The sequence below is a fragment of the Camellia sinensis genome, chromosome 4 (genome assembly GCF_055761805.1).
Source record: "Camellia sinensis isolate YWXY chromosome 4, ASM5576180v1, whole genome shotgun sequence".
Classification (NCBI taxonomy): Eukaryota; Viridiplantae; Streptophyta; class Magnoliopsida; order Ericales; family Theaceae; genus Camellia; species Camellia sinensis.
This window is the reverse complement of record NC_138964.1, coordinates 109,208,347-109,233,704: the sequence shown is the minus strand read 5'-3', so window position 1 is coordinate 109,233,704 and position 25,358 is coordinate 109,208,347. Positions and strand designations below refer to the sequence as shown.

Below are 25,358 nucleotides of genomic sequence, written 5' to 3'. Positions count from 1 at the left end.
CATGTCTATCTTATGCCTGCTCTTACTTTAAATCTTATCTCCATTAGTCAATTATGTGAGCATGGTCTAACTGTTACCTTTTCTCGTACTGGTTGTTTGGTGCAGGACCCTCGGACGGGGCAAACTCTTGGGATAGGCCGTAAGCATGGACGTCTCTACGAACTCATCCATCTTCATGTTCCAGACTCCTCTCAGATCACAGCTCCTACCACTACTACCACTGCTACCACTACTCCTCCTTTATCTCCTTTTCATCTTTGGCATTGTCGTTTAGGCCATCTTTCTGTTGGTCGTTTAAAATCTCTAATTTCCAGTGGTTGTTTAGGTCATGTAAGTTCTGATGTTTTAGATTGTGTGTCCTGTCAACTTGCCAAACAACCTGCTTTGTCGTTTAATAAAAGTGACTCTGTTTCTCTTGCACCATTTGATCTCATTCATTCTGATATTTGGGGACCTTCTCCTACTCCTACTATGGGAGGTGCACGTTATTTTGTTGTTTTTATAGATGATTTTTCCCGTTTTACCTGGTTGTTTCTTATGAAAACTCGCTCTGAGCTCAAACAACTTTATTACAATTTTGCTACAATGGTTAAAACTCAATTTTCTAAAAATATTAAGATTTTTCGCTCCGACAATGCCATGGAATATAAAGATCTTGACTTTCTTTCCTTTCTTCAGAGTCATGGTACTCAACCTCATCGTTCCTGTCCCAGTACGTCTCAACAAAATGGACGTGCTGAACGGAAACATCGACATATCCTTGACACTACTCGAGCTCTCCTACTGTCTTCCTCTTGTCCGGAACATTTTTGGGGCGAGGCAGCTCTCACTGCTGCTTACACTATCAATTGTATCCCAACACCTGTCATTCACAATCACACTCCTTATGAGCGTCTACATGGCACTCGTCCTCCTTACACCAACCTTAGGGTCTTTGGATCTGCCTGTTTTGTTCTTCTCCAACCTCATGAACGTACCAAACTTGAACCACGTTCTCGCCTTTGTTGCTTCTTAGGGTATGGTATTGAACACAAGGGGTATCGTTGTTGGGACCCTCTCTCCCAGCGCCTCCGTATCTCTCGTCATGTAGTCTTTTGGGAACACAAAATGTTCTCCTCTCTCTCTCTCTTCCGTTTGTCCGTTCCCTCACCCTCTCTGTTTTTTACTGACCCTTCCACGGATCTGTTCTCTGATGACCTTCCTCCCTCACCCTTGCAGGCCTCTCCACCGCCCCTGCCGGACTCTCTCGAGACTGCCTTGCCTTCTGGTCTGTCCCAGGCCCCTGCTCGCTCTGATGGTCCTGCTCTTGCTTCCTCGGGATCCTCCTCTCCTGGTGAGTCTCTCCCTCTGGCTCCTCCTGCCTCTACTCGACCACACCGGGTAACTCAACCTTCTACTCGTCTTCGTGACTTTATTGTTGGTTCTACTGCTTTTTCCACTTATGAACCGACCTCCTATCGTGAGGCTCGCTCTAATCCTCTTTGGCAGCAAGCTATGACTGATGAATTGCAGGCTTTAGACAAAACTCACACTTGGGACATTGTTGATCTTCCTCCTGGCAAGACTGCCATTGGTTGCAAATGGGTCTACAAAATCAAAACTTGTTCTGATGGATCTATTGAGCGCTACAAAGCCCGCCTTGTTGCAAAAGGCTTCAACCAAGAATATGGTATTGACTATGAAGAGACGTTTGCTCCTGTTGCTCGTCTCACCTCTGTTCGCAGCCTGATTGCGGTTGCTACCTCCCGACACTGGGATCTTTATCAAATGGACGTGAAAAATGCTTTCCTCAACGGTGTTCTTCTTGAGGAGGTCTACATGCAACCTCCCCCTGGATCTACTTTTCCCCCTCATAAAGTCTGCAAACTTCAGCGTGCTCTATATGGTCTCAAACAAGCTCCGCGCGCTTGGTTTGCCAAGTTCAGCTCCACTATTCATGACTGTGGTTTCACCTCCAGTTCTTATGATACTGCTCTTTTTATCCGCAACACTGCTCAAGGGACCACCTTGCTTCTCCTTTATGTGGATGATATGATTATCACCGGTGACGATCTTGATGGTATTAAATGCCTTAAACAGTTTCTTAGCCGTCATTTCGAGATGAAAGATCTTGGTCCTCTCAGCTATTTCTTGGGTCTTGAAATCTTTCATGATTCCACGGGGTCTTTTCTCTCTCAGGCTAAATATACGTCTGATCTTCTCACCCGTGCTGGTCTTACGGATTGCAAGACTGCCTCCACTCCCCTGGAGTCTCAGAGTCGTCTTACACCTCTTGATGGCACTCTTCTCTCTGATGCTACCCTATATCGTCAGCTGGTTGGCAGCCTTGTCTATCTCACTGTTACTCGTCCTGATATTGCCTATGCCGTTCATATTGTCAGCCAGTTTATGTCAGCTCCTCGTACCCCTCATTATGCCGCCTTAGTTCGTATCCTTCGTTATCTCAAAGGTACCTTGTTTCATGGACTTCATTATTCCGCCCGCTCCTCTCTCCAGCTTCGTGCCTTTTCCGATGCTGATTGGGCTGGGGATCCTACTGACCGGCGCTCTACTACCGGGTTCTGCTTTTTCTTGGGTGATTCTCTTATTTCTTGGCGCAGCAAGAAACAATCTCTTACTGCTCGCTCCAGTACCGAGGCTGAATATCGTGCTCTTGCTGATACTACTCAGGAACTTCTCTGGCTTCGTTGGCTTCTTAATGACATGGGTGTTTCCCCCTCTGGTGCTACTGCCCTCTTTTGTGATAATCAAAGTGCTCTTCAAATTGCTCACAATGACGTTTTTCATGATCGCACCAAACACATTGAGATTGACTGTCATTTTATTCGTCAACACGTCACTCATGGTACTGTCCATCTCCATCCCATCTCCTCTGCTGATCAACCTGCTGATATCTTTACCAAAGCCCATTCTCCTGGTCGCTTCGTTGAACTTGTCTCCAAACTCAAGTTGGTTGATGTTTGTCCTCCTTGAGTTTGAGGGGGGCTGTTAATATTATATTATACTGTTAATATAATACTATATAATACTATATATATATATCATTGTTAATACTATATATGATAGTGTGAATATAGTAAATCGACAGAGGCTTTCGGCTGCTTTCGGCGCCTCCTCCTTTCGGCGTCCTTTTTATTATTTTATTCCATTCCATCATCATGATGTCTTGTATCAGAACTCCTATATAATGGAGTCTCTAATTTTGTTTCAGGCAGAGTGTTAATAATACAGAAACCTCTTTCAATATTACTCTCTCAATTCTCTCAATTTCTCTTTCAAGCATGGTGTTGATACAAAGAAAAATTTCTAACCATTCTAGTTAATACCCCAGAGAAGATGATGAAATTAACATACACTCTACCTACATTATAAAATGAGTGGCATATAAGAAAACACATTCTGAACATGATTGTCTTTACACATGAATTACTGAAAGAAAAGTTTCTAGCAAAAAAAAAAAAAAAAAAAGTAAACTAATGTTTACATAAGATGATGCAAACAGCAGACAAGCTTTTAACAATCCAGCACAGAGATTGTTCACATGCATTACTAACATGGTTTATTTGCATCACCAGTGTATCTTCCCAGACACAATTTAACCCCAAATCTGCTAAATTATAATAACTAAAATATTACTGGATACCTTCCAATGTAACTCTCATTCACCCTTCGAAAATCTACAGCAAGTGCTGATAATTTCCTCTGTGAAGCCAGACCAGTTTTCATGTTCAATCTCATTTCATACCTGAAAAGAATAAACACCATCAGGAAACTGGTTGGTTGTACAAGTATAATAATATATTCAAAGTGTAAGAGTCATATGGTTCATTTACAAAATTCTTGAGCTCTGCTTTGACAGTCCCATTGACCATGTCTACATATGGATTCTCAAGGCGGCAAGTGATCAGAACTACTTCACTTGGTTGGATTCTGAAGGCGGCAAGCGATGGGTATGTGAAGTACAGTGGGGTGAAATTGCCAAAAATAATTGAATGGATCATACCTACATTTTCCACTTGGGTGGATTTTCGATAATTGTCATGAAAAGAGTAGATTATAAATGCAAATGAGGTGGTATCTTCTGATTATCTTCAAGTGGGTTAGATAAAACTTAAATGTTCACTTAAAAAAAAAAAAAAAAACCAAAAATAAAATAAAATAAATAAATAAATAAATTGAAAACAAACCTTGAGTCACATTCATGTATAGAGGTCTACCAATTTATATTTGCTTTTTCTATATAATTGGATCATAATTCTACCTTCAAAGAAATGCATTTTCACTTAACATCAACAAGAATCATACGAAAAACAAATTAACCAACAAAAAGAAGAGAGAATAGAACTTACTTGAATCTTAATGTGTAGATGGAAGAGAGAGGAGTGAAGAAACTCCTAATGGAATGCAAAGAGAGAAAGAGAAAGAGAGGGTTGAGAGATTAAAGGTGTTTCTGGGATTAAAAGGGTGTAAAGTTTGTTGTCATTTATTACTGGAAATGAATGTTTTTTGGATCCTTTAATTTGGACCAATAACCATGTTTGCTCCTTTTCAACATGGAGATTTCTTACTATGTATTGTTCTCGGGAAGTTAACATCTCCTTTTTAACTGCTTAATCAATGTTGGAAGCATTATTGCCATTTATTTCCCTTTTGAGTTAGAAGAGAGGTAGTAGTCATACTCACACATGAGGAAATACAGTTGTTTTAGTCTTCCGTTCTAGACTTATGTCTTTGGAATTCAAATATGAATTTAAGAAAATTTTTGACCTTTGTATGGCCGGTCTATTATGAGTTTGGTTTTATAATTTGGATATTATTATATAAAAAATTGTGTATATTATTTAAAACAAAATTAGATCGATTTGATAATTATGACTTATTATTTGTTGTAATGAAATTCCCTATTCATGCTTTACTTTCTCTCTTATTTTAGCACTTTATCATTTTCTTTTAATTATGTTGTGACATAAAAAGTAAGCGATAATACTAATTCACATTGGCACCTATATGATAGAAGATTTATTTAGTGGTCATATATTCATTTTAGTATGATGTTGATCCTAAGTTCACTAATAGGATTTGGCCTACACTTTAGAAAAAGCTTATAAAATAGAGAATAGGACAAATAGGACCTGTGGCCACATACGGCATGTAATTCGCATGCGTAGTTTGAGAGTTAGAGCCAAAAATGCCTTAAACTTAGTTGAAAAAGGGCTTTTGGGAGGTGAAGATGCAAAACAACCCCTGAACTAATATATGGATGTCACGGGCAGCATCCTCGTGACATATAGGACCTGTTGCCATAGACGACATGTAATTAGCATTTGTAGTTTGAGAGTTAGAGCCGAAAACGCCTTAAACTTGGTCGAAAAAGGGCTTTCGAACATAAATGCAAAACAACCCCTGAAGCACTGTATGGATGTCACGGTTGGATGCCAAGGGCTTTCGTAGGTTCCTTGTCGGGAAAACTCCCTTATCTTATACCCTACATTCCTCAACTTTATCTTGGACTACATCCCATAATTCCATAAACAAACATTGCCCATACCATGGATATATATCTTTAGTAATTCCACTTGAAAAGTACTACCACATCATAGAATTACCTCCATATGTGTCCCCTTGTTTAATTCCTCAACCTCACATTGCAAAATCAGATTCTAAGACTCCCAAGTTATATATGTCTTGCACTCTTCAACTCCCCAACAAAATCTAAACACCCATTGTTATTGAAACCCCTTATGGATGATTTCAGACAACAACAGTTGGAGAGCTTTAGCCCCTCTTATGCAGCCTCATATACAAATATGAAGTATAGCGATTCTGGTTTAGACCTAACCCATTTGATGTTCTGGATCAAAGTTTTATTGTCTTATACAATTGTTCATGTCTTATTTCTCCTTATTCCTCATTGAGTTTGGTTATGGGAGTGTCATGGTTGCTTTTGGAACAGGTCGGGAGTTAGTTTTTCAAGATGGTTCTTGTCCAGATTTTGGCTTCTTCGCTTGAGTGACAGTTCTTGCGCTCGAGCTGTCTTTGAGGACTCTCAATACTTTTTGCAAGCCTGCAAAGATACTGGGAGTTGGCATTCTACGCTCGAGCAGTGTTGGCTTGAGCGGTCTTTCTTGAACTCAAGCAATGGTCTTCTGTCTGCAAAACTTCTGGGAGTTCGTATTCTTTGCTCGAGCGGTATCACTTATTGTGTCTGGTCACTTGAGCGACACTTCCTTCGCTCAAGCGGTCTGCACATATTTCAGTCTGTAAAAGTTACTTTTAGATCACTTTTTCATATCTCTCTCTCCCTAAACATTTTAAAAACCCTAGATCTAGAGCTTCTCTCTCTAAAACTCACACTTTCTCTACAAATACACCCTCATCCATTGATTGCTCAACCCTAGTCTCTTTGTTAAAAAGGTAGAGCTCATCTAAAGTTTCATTCTAATCAGAACAAAGTTGTGTTTCGGCGTTTTTGAAGTCTCTCCATTCTCTCTCGTCTTCTAAGCTTGAGGTAGGGGTTCTTCGCATTTTCTTATAATTTTTAACTTAGTTATTTGCTATTTCTAAAACAATATTGTGATTTGGGAATTTTTGGACAAATCTAGGATTTTTGGTTAAAAATCAAAAGAGGGGTTTTCAAATGGATTCTTGAAAATGGTTGTGGGATTAGAAATGAGGTTGAGTTGTGATAAAGTGGTTGGTTTTGATACTTGGAATTAATTTAGGAAGAAAAAGGGGTTTTTGCCCTAAATATCTCAAATGTTGATTTTGTATAAACAATTGGAATTGATGTTGGAAATGTGAAATTGGGTTGATATTGATAAGGATGGTGGAGTTGGGTATGTATCACCACTCACTCCTTGGAATTTGAAAAGTTTATCTTTATGGAAATTAGTTATCTGTTTAGAAATATCTATTTTGGGCTATCAGTGGAGGATAACTATGATTGTTCTAAAAATTGCATGAGAATTATTAGAATTGAAACTATTTTATCATCCATGGTATTGAGCATTGTTGCATATTTACTACATTGAAAATGTGCATTGTTTGAGAAAAAGAGGTGAATCTGGGAAGTGTTGCCTTGTTGAAATAAGTTGGCCTCCAAGGTGAAAGTCCTAAAAATCGCGCGTTTACATGGGTACCGATCCCGCGGACGAAATTTTCGTGAAATGGCAATAGTACTGTTTGTATAGCCTACATTTACATTTTTGGCGACTAAAGGTTTAGTAGGCAAAAACAAATCAAACTTTAGGGGACTAAAAGTTTAGTAGCGAAAAAAAATCGAACATTAGCGACTAAAATATTTAGTAGCTAAAACACAATAACATGAAATAAAAAAATTATTTGTCGACCAAAATTTTAGTCGTTAAAAATAATTGAAAGTTTTGGTGAAAAGAAGTTTTAGTCCCTAAAAATGTTATATTTAATTTTACTTTCATGCTTTTGGTGACTAAAAAAATGGTCAGCAATTGAATAATTTGGCGACTAAACTTTTTTTAGCCGCCAATAACCTTTCCCGACATTTGTTCACTGACTAACCTAGCGACCAAAACTTTTAGTTGCTAAAAACTTTTGCCGACTAAAAATTTAGTTGCCAAAAGTGCTATTTGTTGTAGTGTCTCTTTAGACACTTGGAGGACACACGTGTCTATTGCTTAAACACAAGTGTCTATCAATTAAATGCAGATAAAACTAATTATAAATTTGAACAAAACAACTTAAGATACAATAATACAATAAAAATTATATAAACTTATAGGAATTAGTGTCATATTGCATTTTTTTTATTATCTTTAAATGATATATTCATATATATATAACATATAATAAATATATAAAATTATATATTTTATTCGTGTTCCTCATGTGTCGTATCTTGCGTTTTTTAAAAATTGACGTGTAAAAGTGTTCATGTCATATCCGTATTGTGTCACGTGTCGGTGTCCATAAACCCAACGAAAATTGTATTTTAAATATTCTATCTACGCCTACATTAAGTTTAATGATTAAAATATTATTTTTTATAATTAAAAATAAATTAAAATATTAAGATTTAAATTGATAAAATAAAAAATTTAGAATTTATTTTGTTAGAAAGATTAAATTTTGAATATATATATATATTTTCAATATCATGCCTATGTATGGCATTGCTTTTTAATTACAATAATCTAAGAAAAGTTTTGTATTACATTCAACAGGAAAATCAACAGTGGCTCGAATTGTTGCACAGCTCTTTTATTTGGCAGAATCCTTACCTTCCTATCATGTTATTGAGTTGCAGGGATCAAGTAATTCAAGCCAATGTGTATGTCATTTTTTTTTTTAAAATTATAATTTTTATGTTTCACTTTGATCGTTATTGTTTCAATTTGAATAATTTAATTCTTATACTTTAGTTAGTTTCAATTTTGTCATTCCATCAAAATTTTTATTAATTTTTTCTACGAAAATTGACAAATGTTTCAAAATCATTAATTTTATTTCTGACTTGAATAAAAAGACTAAATTAAAACTAGGCTTAAATTATAGACTAAATTGTTCAGTTTGAAACAATAGGAACCAAATTGAAATTTTAGTCAAACTATAAGGTTTAAAAGTATAATTTATCCTTTTTTAAATGATATTTGGTATTGGATAAATTTCACAAATTTTCCCCACTGTTATCTCAATATGATTACACACAATCCCTGTTAATATATAATTAATGTCAGCTGATATATTTAAAACTTTTGTCATTGCGATATAGATACATTTCAATGTCGGTTGGAATGAACATTACATATAGATCAGCCGGTTCCCAATATGATTACATATGAACATTACATATTGCGAAGTTCACAGCCATATAGCCGGTTTGACGGCTATATAGCTATTTTTTACGTTTGATGATTTAAAAAAATTGATGACAATGGCCGTAATTATTCCCAATACATATCACTTCATATTTTTTTTGATTTTGTTAGATATAAAGTTTTTTTTTTTTTTTTTTTTTTTTCATTTAGGAAATTCATGACCGCAACACTTGGATTCTCAATACCTATTGCTTGCTATGTATACAACAAATGGTACATATGATCAAACCATAACTAACAAAGCATTGTTAACAGATTGAAGATGCAAAAGGAGGAATCTTGCTTGTCAATGTACGCGAAGACAAACTTAAACATGAGGTTCTAGAAGAGATTGTATTAGCAATGGATGAAGGTGAAACTGCAGTAATATTTACAGGACAGCAAAAAGAAATAAACCGATGCATGTGGTCAAACAAAGAGTTACACAAGAGGTTTTCTATATCATTGCAATTCAATGATTTGACTTGTGAAGAGCTTGCCATGATACTGAAGGCAAAGATGAACAATGATCGATCAGAAGAGGACAATCCAATGCGCGGATTGAAGTTGCACCCACCTTGCTCTGTTGATATGGTTGGTAAGCTAATTGCAGAGCAGACCTCTGAGAAACTTCGGGGGAAGATGAATGCATATTTGGTTGATCCAATCCTGGTTGCAGCCAAGAATCATTTAGAAGATAGAGTTAAAGATGGAGCTGGTGAAAGTGAAAGTGATGAAAAAAACACAATTACTATGCAGGATTTGAAAGCAGGCATATGTTGTATTTTTTGTGGCTTCAACAAATTGTTTGGCTTGCAATAGTTTCATAGAGAAAAGAGTTTCATTGGTAGGAATTGAATTAAAGGAATTTTTTGGTTATAGAGAATTAATTTTATGTGTGTTTATACAAAATGACTTGACTTGTTGGGATCTTCTCTTTAAACAAATGACTCATTACTTATTAGTTACAATTTCAAATATGTTACTATAAAATCATTAGTCAATAGTAATATGAGTTGATGCAGATTATTAGTTGATCTTCTTGTTTTGAAATCATTCTGAATAAGATTTCTATATGAGTTGATGTTGGGATGTTGTTAGAGCAATTGTCATTTTTTATGGTGCAATCCTTTGTATACATAGGCAAATTTTTATTGTATATTTTTCCCTCACACTTAGTGATAATTATCAGTGCCTCTCGTTGATTGGGCTAATTTATTTTTAAGTGTTTAATATATATATATTTTTAATTTTATTTATTTGTGTCTCATTTTGATAATGAGAAAATTTTAGAACTTAAAACATATATGTTGTGTTATGAATTAACATTTGGTAATGGTAATAATACTGAGAGCAAACAAATGAGGCAATAAATAATCCGGTGATATGAAAAAGCAAGTAGTGGATAATTTTGAATTTACCAAAGTGATAAATAAGACATTTTGGTTTTTTTTTTTTGGGTGAACTATTTAGTTTATTTGTGTTTGTTTGAATTATATTTTCTTAAGATCTTTTTATAGTGATAAATTTCTCATTAAAAATTGGAGCACATTATAGTGATAATTACCTCTAATATATTTTGGGGCCTTAATAAATATTTAATAATTTTTGTATGTTTAAATATTAATTTTTTTCAACATTCATTTTTCTTGCATATCTATTTTAATAATTAAGATTATTTGGTGGTTTACTATTTGCTTTACTCTTTGGGGTTATTCGTCAATTATGCTTTTGTTTTGTTTAGCCTTTAATAAGGGTTTTATTTCTTGAGCCGAGCTTAAGTAGTAGGACGGGGAGGGAGAGAGGGGGAGAGAGAGAGAGAGACAGAGAGAGAGAGAGCGACGGATGGAGGAGGATGGCAACCGATTTTCCATCGGAGACGTACTTTTAACCAAAGGCTAGTAGTGTGGCGAACCTTATCACTATCTTCGTTGACAGCCTTCCATTTGATACGGACCCAAAGAAGCTATTCAATATGTTTTCCAAGTTCGACTTGGTTATTCATGTTTTCATCCCATCTACGGCTTGGTTATTCATGTTTTCATCCCATCTAAGAAAAGCAAAGTGGGAACAAGGTTCGGATTTGTTAGGTACGATTGTGAGGTTGCAGTAGGGGTGGCAATTCAGAAAATGGATGGGGTATGGTGTAGTGATAAAGTCCTTAAAGTTAAGTATATAGACTGATAATGGAAAGAGGCGGGATACAGCAAAGGGAGTCATCATTTCGTAGGCCCAGGTGGTTGGAGGAATATCTGATTTAAGAAAGGACAAGCAAATCATTGATTTAAATGGAGTCTCAGATAATGGCCAAGGGGCAGGTCCTAGTAAGGTGTGTTGGACAATCTTCACTGTATTTAAAAGGATTTAATTCTGTTGTGTACAAAACAACAACCAGAATAAAAGAAATAGAGAAAAAGGAGAGAATATATTTGATTACAAAAATCAAACTCGAAATAAAAATAAACAAATAAATAACAGATTTTATTTTGTTACAAAAACAAAATTAAAATCTGAATAAATAAACAAATAAAAACAACACTGAAAGTAATTAAATAACTTACTTGATTTAATTTCTTGGAATTATTTTTCTGATCAAGTCCAGTGTTTAACACTGTCTCCTTAAGACAGATTCGTCCTCTCCACGGTGCTTTCAGAATTCGGACGTCTATCTCCCAGGATGAAATGATCTTCCACAAACAATAGCAGCACTACTAATTGTTTGCCTTACGAACACACTAAGTGTTTACACTCTTTCTTTTGAAAATAAAATGCAGCAAGATGAAGAATAGAAAACAGAAGTGAAATACGAAATTTCTGAATGCAAACATCAAATGAGGGTGGTCCTATTTATAGATGTGAAGGTGGCTCTTCATTTCGAATTAAACAGGTATGTAGCTCTTGGTTTTGAATTGAACAGGTATCATACCTGTTGGGTTTTGAATTCAAACAGATTTGAATCAATTCAAACAGATAGTAAAACGGGAAGGGCCCTGTTTGGGTGTGCATTAATTCCAAAACAGTTTATTTCTGTTTGAAACCGGGAAGGGCCCTGTTTGGATGAACAAAAAATCCAAACTAATTTAATTTGAATTCTGGATTTTATTTTAATAAAAAATAAAATTAAATTCAAATGTTTTTGGCCCAAAAAGATTAGAAGCCCAACCCAACCACACACCACGCACCCGCGCCCAAGCCCAGGCCCAGCCCAGCCCGCCCGACCGACCGGACGGACGGCGGCGGCGGCGCGCGCGCGCGTGTGTGGTGATTTTTTGGTCCAATGGGTCTAGCCCATTTTGCCCATAACCTCTCCCTCTAAAACACTTGGGTACCCCTTGGGGCACACCCCAAGTATCTCACCCTAAGCCTTATAAACCCTTTCAAAACCTCCCACCAAATCAATGTGGGACAAGCCAATTTACAACCTTAAGGAATTTCCACCAAAACTCCATTTCCATGGAGCACACTTTGGCTTCAATTTCCCATTCACTCGGTAATGGTTTTGAGCAATCAAATATACCACGTGAATCACAACGCGGCATAGAACGCGTTACCACTTTGACCCGAGTAAATCGACACTCGAGGCCCACCTAAAAAATAGACCGAACTGAGGAAAAAATTCTGGTTTTATCCAGAATTTTATAACCATTCCAACAATCCCCCACATGAATGGAATTTGATGACAACGGAAATGCAACAAAATGCAGACTTTAACGAAAGAGTATAAGTCGAAAATATCTTGCATCAGGATAGGTAGTTTTCGGCTTTGAACCTTCCCTAGTGATAACCTATCGGACTTACTGGCTAACCAATGGACGCGATGCCTTGAATTGTTCAGCCGTTTGTGTAAGCCAAGACAATAGATTTCACACAAAATATCTTCTAACACATCGTGGTTCTCACTGTTGTGTTCATTTTGGCCTTGAACGCGCCTGGTTTTCATAAGTGTTTCTAGAGAATTTAGCCTTTGCATTCTCATAGAACCGGCCCCAGTTCAACACTCATATAGGTAATTCTTATTGTGAGTATCTCTTTATACTCGTCTTGATTTTATGCCTTAATCAAGATATAAGTAATCATTAAAAGCAAAGCTTATCCTTATACCCCTGCAGACAACATATGTTGCAGATATCACTCTCACCATAGGAATGGGTAGGAATTTTAATCCCTTGGTGATTTCTGGCGAGCCATACATAACTTAGTTGTCCCTTTGAACTTAGTTCTTGGGATCTCCAGTCATATAAGTAGGGTTACCATTATGACGACTCTTATGTAATAGGCTTTAATCCCATCCCCTTTGATGAACTATACACTAGCTCTTTTGTCAAACCTTTTGTTAACGGATCCGCAATATTCTCTTTAGATTTTATATAATCTATTGAGATTATTCCGTTTGACAACAATTGCCTTACGGTATTATGTCGACGACGAATATGTCGTGACTTACCGTTATACATATGATTCTGTGCCCTGCCTATTGCAGATTGACTATCACAATGAATGCAAATAGCCGGCACAGGTGTTGGCCACATTGGAATGTCTTCTAAGAAGTGACGAAGCCATTCTGCTTCTTCACCTGCTTTGTCTAAAGCAATGAACTCGGATTCCATTGTGGATCGTGCGATGCACGTTTGTTTCGTGGACTTCCAAGAAACAGCAGCGCCTCCTAGAGTAAAGACATATCCACTAGTGGATTTTGAATCTTTAGTATCCGATATCCAATTGGCATCACAATAACCTTCGAGTACTGCTGGATATCGAGTAAAGTTCAAACCATGATCACGAGTAAATCTTAGATATCTAAGAACTCGAATGATCGCTTTCCAATGGTCTTCTCCAGGGTTACTAGTGTACCTACTCAATTTACTGATAGCATAAGCTATATCAGGACGAGTACAATTCATTAGGTACATTAGGCTTCCAATGATTTGGGAGTATTTTAACTGAGACACTGCATCACCTTTATTTTTCGATAAATAAAGACTGATGTCTACAGGTGTTCTAGCTAAATTCAAATCATCCTTGATAAATTTATCAAGAATTTTCTCAATATAATGAGATTGAGATAATGCATATCCGTCAGATGTTTTAGTAATTTTCATTCCTAATATAACATCTGCGACCCCCATATCTTTCATATCAAATCTTTTGTTAAGCATCTGCTTAGTTGATTTGATCATGTTTTGACTGCTTCCAATGATAAGCATGTCATCCACATAAAGACAAACTATGACATATCCTTGGTCAGTGTTCTTAACATAGACGCACTTGTCACATTCGTTTATCTTAAACCCATTAGTAAGCATTGCATGATCAAATTTTTCATGCCATTGCTTAGGTGCTTGTTTTAATCCATAAAGGGATTTTACAAGTCGACAAACTTTCTTTTCTTGCCCTGATACTACAAACCCTTCGGGTTGTTCCATATAGATCTCTTCATTTAGATCACCGTTTAAGAAAGCTGTCTTAACATCCATTTGATGTATTTCTAAATTAAACAACGCTGCTATAGCAATAAGCATGCGAATGGATGTTATTCTTGTCACAGGGGAATATGTGTCAAAATAATCCAGACCTTCCTTTTGTCTGTAACCTTTAACAACAAGTCTTGCTTTATACTTGTCTATTGAACCATCTGCTTTCATTTTTCTCTTGAATATCCATTTATATCCAAGAGGTTTAGAACCTGGTGGAAGATCCACCAATTCCCAAGTATGATTTTGCATAATGGATTCAATTTCATTATTAACAGCCTCTTTCCACAAAGGTGCTTCAGGACCTGTCATAGCTGCCTTAAAGCTTTGAGGTTCATTTTCTAACAAGTATGTCAGAAAATCTGGACCAAAGGATTTTGATGTTCTTGCTCTCTTACTTCGTCTTGGTTCATCATTAGTTAAATCCTGTTGATCGAGACTATTACTAGTCTCTTGTGTTTGATTGTCATTAGTCTCTTGACTTTGTGTACAATCATAAGTTCTTTTCTGTGAACTTAATTCCTGTCCTTTCTTGTAAGGAAAGACATGTTCAAAAAACACAGCATTCCTTGACTCTATAATAGTGTTCACATTTATATCAGGTATATCTGATTTATAAGTCAGAAACCGATATGCACTACTATTCTGAGCATAACCAATAAACACACAATCTACTGTTTTTGGTCCAATTTTAGTCTTTTTAGGAACAGGTACTTCAACTTTTGCCAAACACCCCCACACTTTTAAGTATTTGTAGGAAGGTGGTCGACCTTTCCACAATTCATAAGGAATGCTTTTGGTTTTCTTGTGGGGTATTCTATTAAGAACATAATTAGCAGACAATATTGCTTCCCCCCACAAGTTCTGTGGTAAGCCTGAACTTAGTAACATGGCATTCATCATTTCTTTTAGAGTTCTATTCTTCTTTTCAGCAATTCCATTTTGCTGTGGAGAATAAGGGGCTGTAGTTTGGTGAATAATGCCATGTTGTGCACAAAATTCATTTAATGGTGCATCATATTCACCACCCCTATCACTTCTAACCATTTTAATGGTTTTACCAAGTTGATTTTCAACTTCTGTTTTGTAGAGTTTAAACATTTCTAAGGCTTCATCTTTACTTCTAAGTAAATAAACATAACAATATCTTGTGCAATCATCGATAAATGTTATGAAATACTTTTTGCCACCTCTAGTTTGAATAAACTTTAAATCACATACATCAGTGTGAATTAATTCTAGAGGTTCGGTTTTTCTTTCAACCGATTTAAATGGAGCCTTAGTTAGTTTCGCTTCTACACAAATTTCACATTTATGATTAGGATTAATTTCAAACTTTGGTATATAATCTAAACCAATTAATCTACGCAAAGCATCAAAATTCACATGTCCTAATCTACCATGCCATAAATTTGACTCAAGAATATAAACAAAAGATGTGTTATTCTTATTCATAGCAACTTTCGGTACAACTGTCATTACATTTAACTTAAAGAGACCATCACTCATGTATCCCTTACCAACATACATACCACTCTTTGTTAATACAAATTTATCAGACTCAAATACAAGCCTAAAACCATTTTTACTTAACAAAGACCCAGAAACTAAATTCTTCCGGATGTCAGGTACATGCAGTACGTTGTTGAGGGTCAGTTCTTTCCCTGATGTCATCTTCAAGATTACTTTCCCTTGTCCAGCCACAGCAGAAGTAGAAGAATTTCCCATAAAAAGTTGTTCACCATTTGCAGCCTCATTGTAGGTAGTGAACATCTTCTTGTCCGCACATATGTGACGAGTTGCTCCAGTGTCAACCCACCACTCTTTGGGATTTCCAACCAAGTTAGCCTCAGACACCACAGCAGAAAGGTTGATGTCATTCACTCCATCAGAGATGTAATCCAATTCTGTTACATTGGCCTGATTGGTGGTCTTCTTACTTGTACTACCATGATTCTTTTTAGGGCGGCGGCAGTCAGAAGCTCGATGTCCAGTTTTGCCACAGTTATAGCATTTTCCTTTAAACTTCTTGCTACTATCGCCTTGTTTAGGACCATCTCCAGTAAACTTCCTCTTTTTGTTATGTGGTTTATGAACTTGTTCAACCACATTTGCCTTGGACTCAATGGGATTTTTCCCATTCCTCTTTTCAGCCTTTCGGTTATCTTCTTCAATTCTTAATCTTACAATCAATTCATCCATAGTCATCTCTTTGCGTTTATGTTTTAAATAATTTTTGAAATCTTTCCAAGCCGGTGGTAACTTTTCCACTAAAGCTGCGACTTGGAATGACTCGCTAAGAGACATACCTTCTGAATGAATATCATGCAAAATTATTTGAAAACTTTGAACTTGAGACATTACCGTTTGGGAGTCTACCATAACAAAGTCCAGAAATTTACCGACGACAAATTTCTTCGTGCCGGCATCTTCTGTCTTGTATTTCTTCTCCAAAGAATCCCACAATTCTTTTGCTGTTTTCAGAGGACTGTATACATTATACAGCATATTGTCAAGGCCATTTAGGATGTAGTTTCTGCACAGGAAATCTGAATGTTTCCAAGCATCTACAGCGGCAACAACTTGCCGATCACTTTCACCCTCTTTAAGTGCTGGAGCCTCTTCATGGAGAAACCGGGCCAAATTAAGAGTTGTAAGATAGAACAGCATCTTCTGCTGCCATCTCTTAAACTCGGTACCATTAAATTTTTCCGGTTTTTCTCCATGATGAACATGGTTCTGGATAGGGACCGATGTAGGTGTAACAATAGGAGTACCACTGCCAGATGCAGTTTCAGTTGTAGTAGCCATAATCTCTGATTACAAAAATCAGAAAATATTAAAAGACAAATTAATTTTCTAGTTACTAAAACCAGAAAATAATTATAACAACAAAATAATTTTATTTTCCTTGTTACTAAAACTAGAAAAATAAAATATCACAAGAATTTTCTGTAATACCAAATAATATTCTGAATTGTTAATGACACCAGTATCATACTACTAGTAGTTGTCAAAGAAAAGAGACAGTATATTACTACTATCTGTCAAATAGCATAAATCACTATTTGTTTTTCCAACCAGAATATTAATTTGAAAACACAGAAAATTAAATACAATGAAGATACCCAAAAAGGATTCTGTCTTAAGATTGTTGGACAATCTTCACTGTATTTAAAAGGATTTAATTCTGTTGTGTACAAAACAACAACCAGAATAAAAGAAATAGAGAAAAAGGAGAGAATATATTTGATTACAAAAATCAAACTCGAAATAAAAATAAACAAATAAATAACAGATTTTATTTTGTTACAAAAACAAAATTAAAATCTGAATAAATAAACAAATAAAAACAACACTGAAAGTAATTAAATAACTTACTTGATTTAATTTCTTGGAATTATTTTTCTGATCAAGTCCAGTGTTTAACACTGTCTCCTTAAGACAGATTCGTCCTCTCCACGGTGCTTTCAGAATTCGGACGTCTATCTCCCAGGATGAAATGATCTTCCACAAACAATAGCAGCACTACTAATTGTTTGCCTTACGAACACACTAAGTGTTTACACTCTTTCTTTTGAAAATAAAATGCAGCAAGATGAAGAATAGAAAACAGAAGTGAAATACGAAATTTCTGAATGCAAACATCAAATGAGGGTGGTCCTATTTATAGATGTGAAGGTGGCTCTTCATTTCGAATTAAACAGGTATGTAGCTCTTGGTTTTGAATTGAACAGGTATCATACCTGTTGGGTTTTGAATTCAAACAGATTTGAATCAATTCAAACAGATAGTAAAACGGGAAGGGCCCTGTTTGGGTGTGCATTAATTCCAAAACAGTTTATTTCTGTTTGAAACCGGGAAGGGCCCTGTTTGGATGAACAAAAAATCCAAACTAATTTAATTTGAATTCTGGATTTTATTTTAATAAAAAATAAAATTAAATTCAAATGTTTTTGGCCCAAAAAGATTAGAAGCCCAACCCAACCACACACCACGCACCCGCGCCCAAGCCCAGGCCCAGCCCAGCCCGCCCGACCGACCGGACGGACGGCGGCGGCGGCGCGCGCGCGCGTGTGTGGTGATTTTTTTGGTCCAATGGGTCTAGCCCATTTTGCCCATAACCTCTCCCTCTAAAACACTTGGGTACCCCTTGGGGCACACCCCAAGTATCTCACCCTAAGCCTTATAAACCCTTTCAAAACCTCCCACCAAATCAATGTGGGACAAGCCAATTTACAACCTTAAGGAATTTCCACCAAAACTCCATTTCCATGGAGCACACTTTGGCTTCAATTTCCCATTCACTCGGTAATGGTTTTGAGCAACCAAATATACCACGTGAATCACAACGCGGCATAGAACGCGTTACCACTTTGACCCGAGTAAATCGACACTCGAGGCCCACCTAAAAAATAGACCGAACTGAGGAAAAAATTCTGGTTTTATCCAGAATTTTATAACCATTCCAACAAGGTGCCAAGGACGTACACAGATGTTGTGAAAGGTGATAATGACATTATTACAGACATGATTTCGATTGTGGTATTGCATGAAGGTTGTGAATAGGTACGGAGAAGCTTGGTACTTAGAATCAAATGTATGAGTATGCTGGGGGAGTTATAGAAGTTATTGATGGACAATAGATATCATAAGGTTCATCTTCGATTTGGTGGAGGTAATCTGCCCTTGTTAATCTTTGAGTCAAAAGAGGAGTTGCACAGTCATGTCAATGTTATGGCATCCTTGCTTGAAGTGGTTTGTGAAGACATTAGAATTTGGGCGGTGGATATTTAGTTAGAACCTTCACTGTTAGTGTAGACAGCCCATTTTGACTAGCCCTAAGACTTGGTCGCTTTCTTTTGATTACCCAATAATAAAAATAAGACTGTGTTTTTCGCAGAATTCTCAGTGAGAAATATGGAATTTGTGCTTCATTTCCAACCCCAAATCAGTTTTGCCCAACTATTTACATCTCGTTCAAAACTCTTTTTTGAAACCTTCTTTCCATGCTTTGTTTCGAATATTTTCGTGGTTGTGGACACCCCATTTTTGACCGCTCGCAAGGCTCAAGCGCTTTGCTCGGTACACTCGATGATGAAAGTGGTGTTGTGCGTGGTTCAACGTCTCAATGAAGGGACCATGTTTAAAGCTCCGAAACAATACCAAACCTCCCATAATCCCACTGATTATACCCAAGAAATCCATTTTTACACATTATATTACCCCGTGCTGAGTCTGAAGCAGAAAACAGGGGAACACATTGAGGCCCGGCCGTGGCTATTAAAAGCCGGCCGTGCCTTAGTAGCGAGAAACACTAATCTGGGTGGGAGCTTGCCAGCTGTCCATTTTTGAAGATTTATGACCTCTCTTGCTCAAACTCTATAAAAACGACCATATATCTCTGTTTTGAGGGTTGAAGAATTTTTAAAAAGCCTCTGCACCTTGAGAGCTCCTTCTTCTTGTGTAAGAAACCCTTTGAACAAACCTATCACCTTGACTCTATATCCATACACCATATACACCTTCACACCTAGGCCTAGGAACCTTGGTTGAGCCTTGAACACCATAATTCAAACTTTAGAGTGTGTTGAGACTGAGTTTGATTCATAAGCAAAAGCTCACTTCTTTGAGAGGTATAAGCTTGTCATCCTCTCTTTTACTTCTTGTTCTATCTGTTGCTATTTAGTTCTTGTAGTTTTGTGTTGTTTTGATTCTCCTCCAAGTGTTTGAGTTTGGGTTTGGAGAGCCACCAAAAGGGTAGAGAGGGTTTACACTCTTTCTTACACCTTTACTTATAGCTCAAACCCTTATTTTTACACTCTTTTTCTTTGCTTTCTAAATTGATTTTCAGAGTTAAAAAGAAGCTAAAAATCATGCTTTGAGGTTTCAAAGTGGAGGTGTTAGCTACCTCTCATTGTTCTTGTTTACTAGCCTTGTTTTCTCTCTTTGTTGATTAGCTTTTTAGGCTCTTTTCATGCACTTTGAGCCACTGTTTTTCATCTCTTAAGGGCAATTTTGGGGCTGTTCTAGGTTGTTTAAATAGTTCAAGCTTTGATTAGCTTTGTCTCATAAGTTTGCTTACATAGCTTGTTGTATATTGTTCTTAGCTTTTCCTTAACTAACTTCCATGTTTAAGAACCTCATTTTAATAATCAACTTGCCATCCATCTCTTTCATTTGAGAATTATTTCAACCGGTTGACGGTTATTCAAAACGTGAACTAGCAATTTACGCTTAATGGCTTGATCTCCACGGAGGTTTATTGCCAACGGTGTAGTCTCTTTTTTATGTAGAGAATCACCTCCCGTTTGACATATTTCTCACTTAGTGGACGAAATCTCTAGTAAACGTAACAATCATCTTGGACTTAATGGATTAAAGGATGGTAAAGACTAATGAATTTGGCTTAAAATGAACCAACCCACCTAAAGAAAATGAGTTATATTGCTTGGGTTCGGCTGGACGTTATGCCGAATCCATTGTGTTAAGGGATGTCTTACATCAATTCATGATGTTTCGATGAATCTTGAAGCCTCTCTACCTCCCTCTTTGAGTTCACTCTATGATAGGAAAGAGGGGTGGTCGTTGTTCATTGCATTTATTGATTTTTGTCCAAATTGTACCCGAAATCATCAAGCAATCAATTTGATCATTAATGGTTTTGAAAACAATTCCAACATTCTCTCGAGGCTTTCCCATGACAGAGAAGTGTGAGAGGGACAAACAGAGTTCAGAACACTCTGTTTGCACTGTTTTCACTTTAGAGCACGAAATAGAATTTTGCATGAAATTGAGGCACGGCTGGCCTTCATTCAGGGCCGGCCGGTTATCAATATTTGGTCAGCAGTATGTTTTGCAGAAAACAGAGGGCAGTGGCTGAAGGTGAAACAGAGCAAGCCTAGGCAAACAAAGCTATTCTTGGACATTGTGCATGCAACCCTAGTGCATCCTTGCTTACATCATTATTGTCAATTAATGCTCCGTGTATTATTGTAATTAATTAATTTATTATTATTGTTATAATTAGTCTTGTTAATTATTAGTTTGTAATTATTACTATTGTTTATTTGCAATTGTTATAGCTAGTTATCTTAAATAGTTAGTTTACTTATCATGGTTATTCTTGTTGTAATAGAGTAGTTAGCTAGTTAATTCTTCGCTTATTTATTCATTCGGTTTTGTAATAATTAGTTTAATTTGGACTTTGATTCGCACCCTCTTGCATGAGGGCAATCATGTAATAAGTTGTATGTCTTCCAACTCCACGTCTTTCTCCCTTTTACTTACTTGCTTACGATGGTTAGTATAGGACATCATTTTTCAAATTAGCACTCTTATGCTTTGCATCCATTGACTTGCATGCATCCAAGGCTCGACTCATCATACTAATCCAATATTAATGTTCAAATTCATTATTTGAATATGTGCTTTATCGCATGTCTTGAATAAAATCGTATGCCATGCTTATAGCTGAGCCTATAAAATACATAATGTGTGTGTTGCATTAGTTATATTGCATTAATTAGGACATGCATATTTTTTCAATTATTTTACTTTGTTTTGGCTCGGAGTACTAGGTGAGTAATTTTATGTTTTATTTTGCGTCGAATGTTTGTGTTACTATCTCAAAGCATACTTCCATGATGCTAATTGCTTAAATGATATAACTGTTTGAATGCCCGTGGATAAATGCTAGTTGCTTGAATTGGGATAGTTTGATTAAATGTCCATTTTAAACCCACTTTTTCAAGTGGCAAATTCACAAAATGATTTCAAATAAAACACGAAATCAAATGTTCCAATTCTTGTAAATTAGTCTATACCTTGTGTGTATCACATAGTAAGTTAGCCTAATAAATCAGAATAAAAGCGTATAATGCAAATAAAAATTACATCATGATTAGTAGAGGCCGATCTTTGATCGGACGAGTGGGATGCTCAATTCATGACCTTCCCCTCTCGTACCTAAGTTCCTGAGCCGAGACACTTTGGTGATGACGGACTAATGGCCTTTGGCACGAGTCTTGGGTTTCCTAAATTTCTCAAAAATATTTAGATGGCAACTCTGTAATCTGGCAAAAGTGTCCATTTTTAGCATTTGATTCAAACATCGATTTTCGAAAAGAATTGCCGGATTTGGACTCTTTTTGTGTTTTCATTATTTCATATTGCACTTGTGAAATCAGAAATCAGATTCAGAACCACGAGAGTCCAAACTGTGGGGCTATTCGTCTTCCGAAAGGAGCACGAAAAGTCAAGCAACAGTAGTGTTCCGAGGCTCACTTTTAAACATCAAAATGAAACTTTTTCTGAGGAAATCAAGCAAAGAATAGTGTGAAAATAGGAGGAAAGGATGATAATTTTGTGAAAAATCTTGTTTTGTGCAAAATAGTCAGCCACGACGCTAGCCCATTATTGGCCGGTCAACCAAGAAATTGACCTGCCAGCCAATACATTGGCCGACCAGATAATTTCCCAAGAGTATGACAGTTTCGGCATAATTCTTGTTGAAAACGTGTAGGTCATGACATTTCAGATCTTTTGTTGATAGACTCATGCACGAGATATACCCACCTCTCTCCATTACCCTCCCTTGGCCTCTATTGTCAAAAGGGGGATTGTCTTTTTCCAAAAAGTTGCATCCATTTCAACCACCCTTGTCACCCCATCATTCTTGTCTCTCACCTTCTCCTTGACTTAGCAGCCTTCCCTAATTGCTTATAGAGATAGAGAGGATTAGAATGTAGGGTAGAGGAATTAAAGAGAGGAATGAATTAAGAGAAAAGAGAGAGATTGAGAGAAAAAGAGAGTGAGTATTGTTGAAATTGAAAAAAACCAACCCAAAAATTTTGTGAGAGCCATATTCTTGAGCCTTAATCCAAAAGAGAGTGAGTATTGTTGAAATTGAAAAAAACAGAGAGTTGTATAACCCCCCCATACTGTTAAATAGCCCCAAAACACCATTCCAATAAGAATTTCGAATTTTCAAACTGAGAATTGAGAATACACTTCCTAAACTTCAGGGTGGTCAAAAGGAAGTTTAGAAATCAAATCATGTCCTTGGAAGGTGAATTTTGCACACTTTTCATTATTTTATTTTTCTTGCATTTTCTTTCTTCTATTGCTTTTATTGCTTCAATTTCCTTTATAAATCTGTTGTAAGCTAACAGGGAGTGGTGAGTTGAGCCATTCATATATTCCTTGTTTGTTTTTTCTGGTGTTTCCAACAAAACAGAGTTTCAGCTTGGCCTGACTGGCAGGCCGACCAATTAATTGCTTGACCAGCTTATCTTTTCACTGGCCAACCACTTTTTCTTGGACAAAACCCAGCAACCTCCTAGTGATGAGAAACAATCTCTGACGGTCTCCAAGGCCCCCTGCCTGTAGCTTCTGTTTTTTTGTTATTTATTTATTTTTTAAAATGAGAGTGTTTGTGAGGATATTCTGTTGTAATATTTTTATTCCTCTCCCCCCATTCGGATTTGTAATATTCAAAGCGTTGTAGTAATTCCCCGCCCCGCTTTTTTCAATCTCGTTCTTTTATTTACTTTCCATATTTTGTACAGTATATATGCTTGTCATCATATTCATGTTTTGCATCCATGTTTTAAGCCTTAAGATCCTGCTAAATTTGCATTTGTGGGTTTAATCGATTATTATGTGATTTTGTGCGCTACCTCATGTCTTGAGATAATTCACATCATATAGTAGAAGCCAGAGCTTTAGTTGCATTTCATGAGGGAATTGCATTAGGATCTTTTATATAGGATCATGCATATTTTTACTAGCTTTGTTTTGTGATTATTTGTAGGACATCGGTAAATATGTAAGCTTTTATGCTTTAGCATCCTGCTTACATGTGTGCTTTTTTTTTTTTTTAACCATGTTTAGCATTCCTACCATGTGGCTATTTGCTATTTGATATAACTCTATGCATGCTGGTGGGTGAAGGTTGTGTTATTTAATTTGGAATAAAATTGATTTTCATAATTGCACTATTCAAAACATTTTCGAAATAATGAAATCAAATTGTTCCAAAATGAACGATATAGTCTATATTTGTTTGCTTCATATAGTAAATTTTAGGATTTATTGATTAGAATAGGAACATATAAAGTTAATAAAAATCATATCATGGCTTAGTAGAGATTGATCTTTTGATCGGGTGAGTGGAGGTGCTCAATTAATGACATTCCTCCTTCATATCTAAGGTTCTGAGCCAAGCATCCTTGGTTATGACGAACAGTGGCCATGGCACAAGTCACAGGTTTCCTAATTTTTCCAAATATTAGGTGGCGACTCTAAGATCTGATGACGCAGTCCATTTATGGCAAAAGTTTTTGCAATAAAATAGATTTTCTATACAAGTTGCCAAATCTGGACTCTCATCTACGTTTCACATTACACTTGTGAGACTAGATCGAAGAAATCGAGGGCCTGAACTGTTTAACGCGAGGACCGAAGAAATTCGATAAAAGTTGTTCTATTTTTTCTTCTCCTTTTCAATTGGTTCATACTGATGTTTGGGGTCATTCCCCTATAGTTACCAAGGGTGGTTCGCAATATTATGTGTCTTTTGTGATGATTACAGTCGGTTTACTTGGGTTTATTTGATGACCTGAAAATCTGATTTTTACAAAAGATATTCTAATTTTCACTTCATGATTCGCACTCAATTTTCTACCACCATTAAAGTTCTCCGTTCTGATTTGGGGGGTGAGTATTACTTGTCCGAGTTTGAGGAGTTTTTAGCTACTCATGGCACTATTCATCAGTCTTCATTCGACACTTCTATTGAGTTACATGCTAAGTTTTCTGCTTTTGATGGCGTTCCTCTTAAGGATCCCACTTTGTATCGTGAGTTGGTTGGGTGCCTTGTTTATCTCACTATCACTGATCCAGATATCTCCTATGCTGTGCACATTCTCAGTCAGTTTGTTTCTGCTCCTTGTTCCACACACTGGGCTGCATTACTTCGTACTTTGAATTACCTTCGTGGCACTTTGTTGCAATGTCTACTGTTATCTGCCTCTTCGAACTTGACTTTTCGTGC

The 25,358-nt window shown here is 36.6% G+C and overlaps 1 protein-coding gene across 1 annotated transcript in view; it reads left to right on the top strand.

The window, feature by feature from the left end:
* The window catches only part of LOC114280119 (uncharacterized), a 33,977-nt gene extending 24,109 nt beyond the window's left edge, over positions 1-9,868 (top strand). The window contains exons 3-4 of the mRNA XM_028222469.2: positions 8,199-8,305; positions 9,108-9,868. Coding sequence (XP_028078270.2) covers positions 8,199-8,305; positions 9,108-9,653 — 653 coding nt within the window. The 3' untranslated portion in view covers positions 9,654-9,868. The remainder of the gene's footprint in view (positions 1-8,198; positions 8,306-9,107) is intronic.
* The last annotated feature ends 15,490 nt before the right edge of the window (positions 9,869-25,358 follow it).